Source organism: Ciconia boyciana, chromosome 7 (assembly GCF_034638445.1).
Source record: "Ciconia boyciana chromosome 7, ASM3463844v1, whole genome shotgun sequence".
Classification (NCBI taxonomy): domain Eukaryota; kingdom Metazoa; phylum Chordata; class Aves; order Ciconiiformes; family Ciconiidae; genus Ciconia; species Ciconia boyciana.
Window position 1 is genome coordinate 44,900,081 of NC_132940.1, and position 10,964 is coordinate 44,911,044.

The 10,964-nt window shown below is 37.5% G+C and overlaps 1 protein-coding gene across 1 annotated transcript; it reads left to right on the forward strand.

Annotated features, from left to right (window-relative positions):
* Positions 1–232: 232 nt before the first annotated feature.
* Positions 233–9,445, forward strand: TRIM42 (tripartite motif containing 42). Its single transcript, XM_072868490.1, has 5 exons — positions 233–588; positions 2,588–3,294; positions 4,629–5,449; positions 6,158–6,385; positions 9,356–9,445. The coding sequence occupies exons 1-5, from the start codon at positions 233–235 to the stop codon at positions 9,443–9,445; spliced, it is 2,202 nt and encodes a 733-aa protein (XP_072724591.1).
* The last annotated feature ends 1,519 nt before the right edge of the window (positions 9,446–10,964 follow it).

Genomic DNA, 10,964 nt, shown 5'->3' on the forward strand with positions numbered 1-10,964 from the left:
TGATGTATAGATGATGTAATCACTATATCAGGTACCTGTGCATAAAATTCTGCCTGTGTCCTCATTTGAATATCTCACTGTGACATCACTTTCCGATTAGAATGAAGCGCATTGCCACAGCAGAGAGGTTGACCCAACGGTCAGAGCTCGTGCCTTTTTGGATCTCAGTTGCTGTAGTGTGCAGAGAAGCTGAAAGGATCAATGAACTTTCTTCCAAGTATCTGACAGAGGGATGGATGAAAATGGGCATCCCTGTTCGATCTGGCCATGCTGCTCAAACTGCTGTTACCTGACTTGCCACAGCAGAAAGGAAGAATGCTGCTTGTGTTGGCGCTTCTTGTTTACCAGTGAGCAGAACTGCAGCTGTTTCCCATGTCCGTACGAAGAAGACAAACCTTGCCAGTGCTGCCACTGCTCATGTGCAGAACACGCAAATTGCTGGTGGTGCTGCTGCTCTTGTTCAAATGACCCAGACTGCAAATGCTGCTGCTTCGGTGGAGAGAATTCAGCATGTCAGTATTATGAAAGCAAGTGCTGCAGAAGCTCTGTCGATGAACCACATCACTCAAGAACACCAGGAACTGTTCAGTAAGTGGAGTTAAGGGCTCTTAAAATTTCTTGGGGTTTTGTTTTTCTAATTTACATTATGTCTTAATGGATGTGTTGCATTTAGAAACATACGATCTGTTGGCATGTTGGAGCTATTTTGAATAACCACAGGATATCATTCTTCTGAGAAACAGAAAAAGTAGTTTTATCTTGATATCAGTGAAATCTTATGCTTATTACTCTGACTGGGGCAAAGACTACTGCAGAATATCACTGCACTTGTAATTAGGGCCACCTGATTTCCAGATAAAATCCATGAATGGCTAATATATGCTTATACATTCTCACAGTGTAAAAACCTATGTAGTGACAAGAACGAAGACATACAGAGAACCTTAAAACAAGGAGGAAAACAGGAATGTATTTGTAGCAAGGGGGCTGCAGGCAAGGATACAGAAAAATCTAGGCTAAAACAAAGAGCAGTAAAACTGCTGTTAACTGGAAGTGGAAGGAAGCAGTTATATTGAGAATAAGACAAAAAGGAGACAAATAATTATAAAGACTCAAGAAATGCCACACAGAGAATGGAAAGAAGGCAGAAGATAAAACTGGAGACCAGAAGAGAAGGGGCTGATTATTAACTTTAGAAATGCTATACCAAAAAGCACTCACAAAAAGGTACAAGAGGGTAGGGAGAAGGGGAGAGCAGAATTGAAGTTATCAGAAGAACTCCAGACTAGAACAGTACCAGTCTGAGAGGGATTGACAGGACCTCTGGAAATGAATGGTTAATTCCTACCTAGGTAAACTTTGAAGACCAGAAGGAATCCTCATAGAAACAGAAGATTCTATTCTCTTTAGTTTATTAGGGTTTTTTACTGTTGTTTAGAGTGACGGACAAAGCAGATAGCATGGTTGAACATTTGGGAAGGTGGGAAGGAAAGCAATAACAACATGGATACTAAAGAGAAGCACAGCAGAGCGCCAGATCATAGAGGCCTAGAACCAGGTGTCGATCTTGAATAATGATGTTCATGTCAAGGCTATGAAAAATATTCAAGGAGACATTATAAAATTAATATTGTATTTTTAAAAGGATAATGTCCACAGACTAAGAGGCAGGTTAGGACTATCAAGGTTTGAAAAGAACAGGGATTAGCACATCCTGAAAATCAGTCCTCTTCTAAAATAAAATAGTAATAGTAAAAAAAAAAATAATCCCCATTTGAAAGTCTTTGCAATTAATATAAAGAATCAGTTATAATAAGGCTGCTACTAACAATAAGAATAAAGTTAATTCATTCTAGAAATCAGAAATAATTCAGAGGTGAGTGATTTCTTAAATGACTAAAAATTAGGATGATCATATGTAAATGTGTGTTATGTTAAGCAGAAATGTCTTCAATACTGTTTCATGAATAGTGAAACACTTAGATGTGCTACTTTCTTGAGGAAATATTCCATCTTGAAAATGCAAAAGAAAAACATTTTTACATTTATGGTCTTAAGTTTTCATTAAAGAGAAAATATTCTAAGAATATTACCAAAGTTGTTGTAAAAGAGGTATTTAATGCCCCCTGAAACTAAATAAAAGATTTAACTTGAATTGCACAAAATGCTTTTCTTCACTCTAGTTATTTGTTGTTTCAATTTTGAAAAATAATCAAACAAGAAAAGGAGACAAAATACATTTCATTTTGTACTAAACCAAACTGTATTCTTCTTTTTGTTTGGCCACCAGCAATAACTCAACAAATTCATACAGACCTACAATGACCAAGATCTCTGTTTATTGTTGTTGTTGGAAAGTGTTCAACGTATAGTGAAATAATTATGTAAATGAACAGAAAAAAAATGGATTCTTGATAGTGATAACCCAATTGTTTAAATAAAATATCTAGTCAGAATAAAAGTATGGTTCGTATGCAAAGCAGAACTGTTTATATTATATTTTTTTGTCTTAGATGGTACCCTAATATTCACACATTTTTGTTTGAGTTCTTGAGGTGGTTTTTTTTTCTTTTCCAATTTTATTTAGATCAAAAGATGTCATGTCAAGATTTAGAACTAGGAATAATGCATCTGTCTCTACACCAGAAAGGAATGTCTCCAGCCACGCTTTCCGTGACCAGCTTGCCTGTCCACTGTGTAAGCAATTGTTTCTCCAACCATTTATGCTGCCATGCAATCACTGCATTTGTGAGAAGTGTATAAGTAAAAGCAAGACCAAAGCTGAAGTAACTGAAGACTTTTATATCATCGTATGCCCAGTGTGTAGCAAAGCACATTGCCTCTCCTACACAAATAAAATTCAGCTGAGGAAGAATTACCTCAGAGCAAAACTAGCCAAGAAATACATGCGCAGACATGGCTTTCTGAGGTGGAGATTCGACCATAGTGAAAGACCAGTCTACTGTGAAACTTGCAGGGAGAGGAGAAGAGTGGCAGCCAAAAGATGTAGAACATGTGGAATTAATTATTGTAACGAATGTCTGCATTTGAATCATAGTGCGAATGGTGCTCAAGACCACATTTTCACCAAAGCACATCAAGAAGATCATGACCAGTGGCGTTGCTTACTGCACAGCAACTCAAACCTCTCTGAATACTGTCTAGATGACCACGAACTGATCTGTGGGTTCTGCAAGAATTCACTGCACAATGATCATGAGACTATTCCCTTGGCAGTCGCATGTTCAAGAGAGGCTGCTTCTCTCTTTGATACAATTGCAAAATTTAGAAAAGGTTTGTATTTCTGCTGCTTCTCACGCTTCCCCATGCCTCCTTGGGAAAGAAACTTGAACATATGGTTGACAAGCTGTATTAATTCTCTGCACAGCACAAGACTCAGAAAGGTGGTGTGTTCCCCCTGTAGAAACACAAAAGGAACAAGCCCATAATTGTGGCATTGTAAGCCAGACTCAACTATTAGAGAATGAAGGATCTGTATGTGGGATGGGAACAGAAATGTGCATCTAGGGAGGGGAACCTTCATTTCATACTGGGTTTATTCCATACTGGGTTCATGCAGGACCCAGCATGGAATAAACACCAATTACATCTGCAGAATAAAATGGTGAATATTTTTTTAATGAGAAATATATGCTTGAAGAGGAACTGTTTCTTCCCCTGCAGGCAAGTTATGAATTGTCCCTCTTCAGTCAGTTTTATGCTTATGCCCATGCTGACTAAGAGGCAAAGCGGTCATGTTTTTCTGAGGTAACACAGCAATGTCACTCCTTTAACTAAGACTTGATCCATAGCAACTAAGGGGCTGAACACAGACTAGGATTTTATGAATTTGTTTTAATTTTGATCTTTGCATATAACTTCACAAATGCTGGAGACATAATGAAGTTGCATGGAAAATAACATTCAGAAAGGTAAAAGTGAACCATGCACAATGAGAAACAGCTGGAAGCATTAAATTCTCAATTTTGAAACAGTCTTAAGTTTGAGAAAATAAGTGATGTAGGATATTTGTGCATGATTTTGTAATGTGACATTGTTTTCTGATGTTAGCTGAATGCCACTGGAATTTAGTATCAGCCTTTAGTATTTTTGATTCTGTTCCTTCACAGTTCACAATTTTTAGTGTCAGAAGAGTTAATCACACCTTCACATAATGGCCATCAGAGGAATGTACCATCAGCCACAGACATAATGTGGTCTATACAGGCACATTTGCTGCCATTATTTTAACTTCATACTGGCATAGTGAATTTTCAAAGATAACACAGAGCTACGATAAATTAAGCTTCAGGATTTCCCATGTAATGAAGTAAAAATTATCAAGCCCATTTTGGGGGAGATAAATTTGAGTAACTGAGGAGATAATAATAAAGTAGCAATTAAGTGCCAGATTTTATACACCCAAATGTGAACATTTTAACCCAAACAACTTCCCTCAGGGCTTACCAGCAGCAGACATGAGAGAAAAATACCAGAATCCTTATTCTTGTCCCACTTTCTACCAAACCTGAAATTTTTTTAAGCTAAAATCTGTCATTCTGCCTCTTGTAACCACTACATTGTAATATGAATTTGGAACTACTGACCTGATTTTTTTTTTTTTCCAGTACGCCAAGGAGTTGATAATGATCTAATGGAAGTTATCCTGTTAAAAAATAACTTCAAGACCTGTAAGGACACCAAAAGGAAGGAGATCAGAAATGGATTCTTAAAATTACGTATGGTTCTTCATGAACAAGAAAAGGAGATGATGGAGTTGCTTGAAAACATTGAACTTAAAAAACAGAAAGAAATTTCAGAATACATAAACTATACATCCAGTCAGCTATCATATATGGATGGCCTTATTCAATACTCTAAAGAGGCTCTTAAGGAGGAAAGCCAAGTTGTATTTTTGCAATCTGCACACTGCTTAGTGAAAGAAATAGAAAATGCCGTTCCTTCCATTTTCCAACCTAGTCCATGTCTACGAGAAGACCCATTAAGAAAACTTCAACTCAACTTTGATGAACTTTTCTCTGTTTTACAGGGACTTGTCCCATCCCTTAGCAGAATAAAGCAGTCAGAAAGTAAAGCAGAAAAATATCCCTATTCTTTTAACCCAGAGATAATGGTTCCAAGGCACATTTCAAGTACTCACGAATCCAAGCAAGCAACGTTGTTTCGAAGCCCATCTTTAAATTCTTTGTTTGATTTAGGTGTGCTGTCTAAAGACACTGTCAGAAGACCAAGCTCTACACCTCCCCATCATCCGACACAGTGTAATGAAGTGTGTGCATACCGGGATACAGCTTGTGAAACTCCAAGAAAAGAAAGAAAATATCAGATTGTTAACTTTTCAAGTCCAGAACCTATAGACAAGGAATCAGTACCAGTCCCAGGACCTGTTGTTATATACCAGACTTTTGTTTACCCAAGGTCTGCCAAAGTAAGACATCAATAAATTCTAAATATATACAAGAGACCATTATATTTTCAGGCTGTTATAGAGCCTGAACCCATAAGAGTTTGAGTAAATAAGACTACAATATCAGTTCAAATACTTTATTTGTAGGAGACAATGCATTTCAAACTCGCCTTTCGAGATAAACTGAAGCATAAGCTGAATCATAACACATTCCTACTGTAGTCAGTAGGGTTGTTATATTATTATAGATGTGATATAAATATGTTACATAGAAAGGTCCAATGAAGAAAGAAATAGATGTACCATGTTTGTATTTAAATATCTGTAACTCAGATCAAATAATTCGATCCTGGTCTTGGCCTTCAATGTGATTACATCATATCCATGTAATTTTCCTCATTATACATTTCATAGATGCTAACAAGATCAGGATGCCAGTTGCATGAGATCCCAAGTGCATGTTGCAAAGTGCTGACTGCTGTCAGCCTGCCTTACTTTTAGTGTGTTAGAAGAGGGTACTATGAAATTCCCAGGAGGAAGCTTAGCATTTTCCAAGTAAGACTACAAACTGCATATCTTCCACATGTATTTCATGCTACAGTTGGAATTTCAGCTGCATTGGCATTTCAAAATTAAAATCTGCCAAACAGGGGCCTTTCAAAAAAGCAAAAATGAAAATGAGCAAAAATAAAGAATACTTGTGTACTACAGATTTTTGTCTCTTCACAGATTTACTGGACTTGTCCCACAGAAGACGTGGATTTCTTTGAGGTAGAGTTTTATGAAGTTGCTGGTATTGGTCCTGATAACATTGTCCAGACACAACTAGCTGGCCAGCTAAGCAAAATACAGCAGCAGAACCTTGAGATACATAATCTGGATGCAAATACAGAATATCTTTTTAAAGTCCGTGCTGTCAATGCAAGTGGTCGAGGAGAATGGAGTGAGATCTGTAAGGTATTGTAGATTCTTCCTATACTTCATAAAGTTGCCTTAACTTTCTTGCCTCCACAATTGTTTTTTACCCCATCTATTTATGAGGAAGACTGCTTAAATGGAATATTGCTATCCACCTATCTAGGTAAGTGATACTAATAGTTATACTGGATTTTTCCATACATTGTTCTTTCTAGCTCAGTTTGCAACTGCTTGACCTACGTAGAATGTTTCTCATTTTTTCTAGCATGGATGCTGTATCATGACTACACCAGGCAAGCCATTGTAATTCACACTACTTCAGGACTGAGACTGTCTTTGCACTAATCTCTCTGAACACACAGAGTAAGAGTATGAAGAGTCAGATCCAAGAACTTTCATGCTAGAACAAGGTGGCAATCATTAAAAGAGAGGAAACAAACAGAAAATTAAGAATATTCTTTGACATCTTTGGACATGAGTCTCCTTTACTGTGGTTTTAGAAGAGGAGGAAACGTGTTGCAAAGTTAAAAGTTAAAAGGAGTAGGAAGTTATTCAAAAAGGTGTCAAAAGACAAGACATTTAATAAATTCACTTTAACACCCTTTAGGCATCCCAAATCTCTTGCTGACGTCACCTTTAGTTTTTCATGCTTTGCTGAAAAAATACATCCTTAATTCATGCTTTCTCCTTGATAAATTTTCAGTAAAAGGTGTCTTGAGGAGCTGTAGTGCATAAAATGCAGATAGCTTCCATGAAAAGGGTAGGTGCTGTTCTCTGGTTCCAACCACATTTCACAGCCTTTTCCTCTATCAATTGCACCAAGTGCTGTCTCTTTCCAGGCCTCTTGTCCCTTGTCACATTTAGAGTAAAAAAGTCTTAACTTTGAAACAGCATTCAGACATCCCACCCACTTCGCAAGTTTTAATGACAAATGACACCTGCTCCACTTCCTACACTTAAAACACTGAGCACAGTAGTTTCTTTTTTTAAATCTAACACATTGGAATGCTATATTGATTTTTCTTCTGAAAATTTTTCTTTCTGCATGCACTACCGTCATATTAATATTCCAGAGAAACACAAACTCACTTAACATCTGCTATAATTTACAGAAGTAAAGCATTTCATAGCAAATGAAAATGAGACAACTTATATGACAGAGTTTTATAAATCTTCCTTTAAAAAATAACTACTTCTGTTGCTTTTGCATAATATCAGACTATTTTACTTTACCAGTTACACTACACAGAAAGCTTGGAAGGACTTAGTTTAAAAGAAAATATGGCATTTGATTTTAAGTAGGGGATTTAGTCAGAGCAATGTCATTCTTCATGCGTAACAGTTACTGAGTCTGTGAGGCAACGTAACTGTGATGGCTGTGACAAGTCACAGGAGCCCAGGCACCAAGCTATGAAGAGGAGAAAGGTGACAGAAAGTTCTGTTAGACAGCAGCTACTATTTCATTCTTTGAACTAAAGCTGATGCCATGCCACTGATACCCTGAAATATCAAGTCCCACAAAAAAGGTTATTCAACCATAGGGTGTTATTTAGCATTACAAGCAGACTTCCCAAGTCTGTATGCAGCCCTCATAAGCAAAACAGAAAACTGTAATCTCTATGGTTTTAGGAGTGAGGGAACTTCTCTCTTCTTAGCCCAGTAGCATGATTGTTGGCTTACAGCTGAATCACAGCTTCCACAATTTCAGCCATTTGTCAGTGTGTGAAACACCATGGAAGTACCACTATATGCTTGTTACATGATCATAGAGGCTGCTACAGATGGCATGATATCTTTGCCCAAGAAAAGTTCAATACCATTGACTCAATATAGGCTCCTAATGCCTCAGGAAGTGCCCAAAGGTATCTAACGTATCTGCACAGGACTGACAGGTGACACAAGACTTGGAAGATGCACTGCTAGAGCAGCAACTAGGAAGAAGGCAGGTTACCCTTGAACATCTAAACTGGCAAAAGGCATTCATGATTTTGGCAACTGGATACTAATTTAAAAGTCATTTGAAGGAATTACACTGCACTACCCTGGGTAAGGGAATGAACAATATAGGGGATATTTTAAAGTATTTGTTCAGGTTGTGGAAGATCCTGGATGAATGACAGAAACTGAAGGCTACCTTGTCAACCAAACTGCTGTATTACAGCCCTGGCAAATCATGCAAAACTGTGCCACAAGGCAAGTGACAAGGAATCCTCTAAGGATGAAATTCAGTGCTCCCTAGAGACTTTCAACAGAGTAGGCAAAAATTTGTTGCCCCAGTGATAAAGAATTTAGCTGCATCTGCCATGGAAGGAGGAATGAGAAGCACTAAGGATGCAGTTAGAAAACCAGGAAGGAAAAATGCTAGAATTCTGCAATCCTTGCTCTAGTTGCTGCCAGTACTACCACTCTTGGAAGAAGTGCTCCCCCACCCCTTCTCAATGGCAGCAGCAGCCTGCAGCTGTTCACAGTGGCCTGACACACATGCCAATAGACTTTGTGTTCCTTAACCTGTCTCTTGAGATTGTCAACCACAGAAACAGTGATAATTCTAACGCTGGTTTTGTTGCTTTTTATCTTTTCATCGTATTCTTGTAAATTAAACCTTTGGAAGGAGATTTTTCAAAATTACCTTGGAAGTCAAATGCAAAATTACTTTTAATAGGATGTGGGCTTCTAAATCCTGTGGTCATATCTGAAACTCTTTCCCTAAATGACCAGCTGCCAGAACCTAATGGCTATATATTGTATTAATCACTCTAATGTTTGCCACCAGACAATTGCTTTCCTCCAATGTAAGGTTTTTTTAAAGAGCTCATTTCCATTTCGTCTCCAAAATAAGTACTTAGACTTTCCAAAGTTTAACACAGATAAGACAGTTTGACTGCTTTGAAAATACATCTGTAAGTGGTAAGTTCTTTTGAAAACAGATGCTAATTAAATCTTATCCCCAAAATAATAAATACATGTACCTCTTCTGTACTTTAATACATTCTTGTTTTCTACTTGTAGATAATCACTTCAGATGAATATGGAAAAATTGAAGACAAGCGGGAGAAGCAGAAGAGTATTCAGGGTGCTCTGCATACACTAAATAGATAGACAAAGAATGAAACCAGGGATTCTTCTTTTTTTCTTGAAGAACTGGAAAATGTGCATGCTTTCTTATGCAAGATCCCATTTTGCACTGAAGTTAGCAGGCAAACATCTAACAGTGAGCTCTTCAGACTATTATTGCTTTCTGGCAAATAATAATAATAATTAAACCCCTGCCTTTTCATTAGCTTTTCTTTTTCCAGATGTAGCACCGAGACCTAAGGAAAATGCTATGCCATGCATAAAAATATAGCATAAAACCCATTATACTTGAGGGACCTTTGCAGCTTCAAAGGAAATAAATGACATACTTGCATTGTAAGTTAACATTCCTATTACTATTTCCTATGAGACCATTCAATACCAGCTCATAAAGAGCTGCAGGAGCCTATATCACACTTTGCATATTTTTAAAGCGCAGAATATGTTACTCTGTACATATACAGTTTTGGTCTCAGCCTCACTCAGCTGAAATACAATGTGCATACACACATAGAAGGACACTGGCAACAGGCAGGACAAGAAGCACAAGAATGAGGGCAGACAAAATTTTATCTCCTTTTGCACTTAGTAATAGTTAGCTTTACTTGACTGTTGTGAAGGTCACCTATGTGAGTTGCAAGGTATCAGTTTGTTAAAAGTAGATGCAAGTAAAATCAGGAGAAGTCACAGCAGTTCTGATCTACTGAACAGGAGTTACTAGATCCACAACAAGTTACTGTGTTGACATAATCAAGAGTAATAACTAATATCCTTCTCTATGCAGGGATGACCTTGCATGGTTCCTTTCTTTCACTTCAGCCATACCAACCAGGTATGCATATCTAGATATCTATTTATATTTTCACACACACACACATATATGTACTTATACACATCTCTCTCCGTACATGCTTGCACAAATACACACACATATACATATATGCATTTAAACACATTTACAACTCCCTTTGCCCCAGTCCTATCAAGTAGGGCATTTACATGGGAATGGAAATAGGATCAGGGCCACTACTAGCTCTTTTAAACCCCTTCTGTGCATTTGTATGTTTGTGTCCTACCTTCAGCACAGAACAAATCTGTTCATGGAAAATCATGTATTATGAATGCTGCCCATGAAATCTTGGACCTCCTGGTACCTTCCTTAAGGCAAACAATAAAACTTAGGTATATTTATTATTAATATATCATTTTTCCATTACACCTTTCATTTCTGAAGCTCTGGTTACCTTCACATAGTTGCTGCAAGGTAGTAATATTCTACTCACTTTATGGATGGCTAATGTGATAAAAGAAGAGTCCGAACAAAAAGGCAACAAAGCCAAATCTGAATGCTGAGAGCACCTAGTTCTCTATCGTGTGCTAGCTAGTGAGCTATTAGTGATGCTTCAGTTAATATGTATGTTCTTGCCAGGATCTCTGTGCAGTCTTTGCTTTACAGCATACTTTTCTTTCGGCAAAGTCTCTAGATAGAGGTAAAGGCTATTAAAAGTAAAAGAGATTTGCATTTTCAAACCTGTTGAACAAT

What these genes read in the sequence shown, in the direction of transcription:
- TRIM42 (XM_072868490.1), top strand. Translation starts at nt 233, where the DNA reads ATGGATGAAAATGGGCATCCCTGTTCGATCTGGCCATGCTGCTCAAAC. An exon ending in AGAACACCAGGAACTGTTCA is followed by an intron (nt 589 to 2,587) that starts GTAAGTGGAGTT and finishes AATTTTATTTAG; the next exon opens with ATCAAAAGATGTCATGTCAA. An exon ending in TTTACCCAAGGTCTGCCAAA is followed by an intron (nt 5,450 to 6,157) that starts GTAAGACATCAA and finishes GTCTCTTCACAG; the next exon opens with ATTTACTGGACTTGTCCCAC.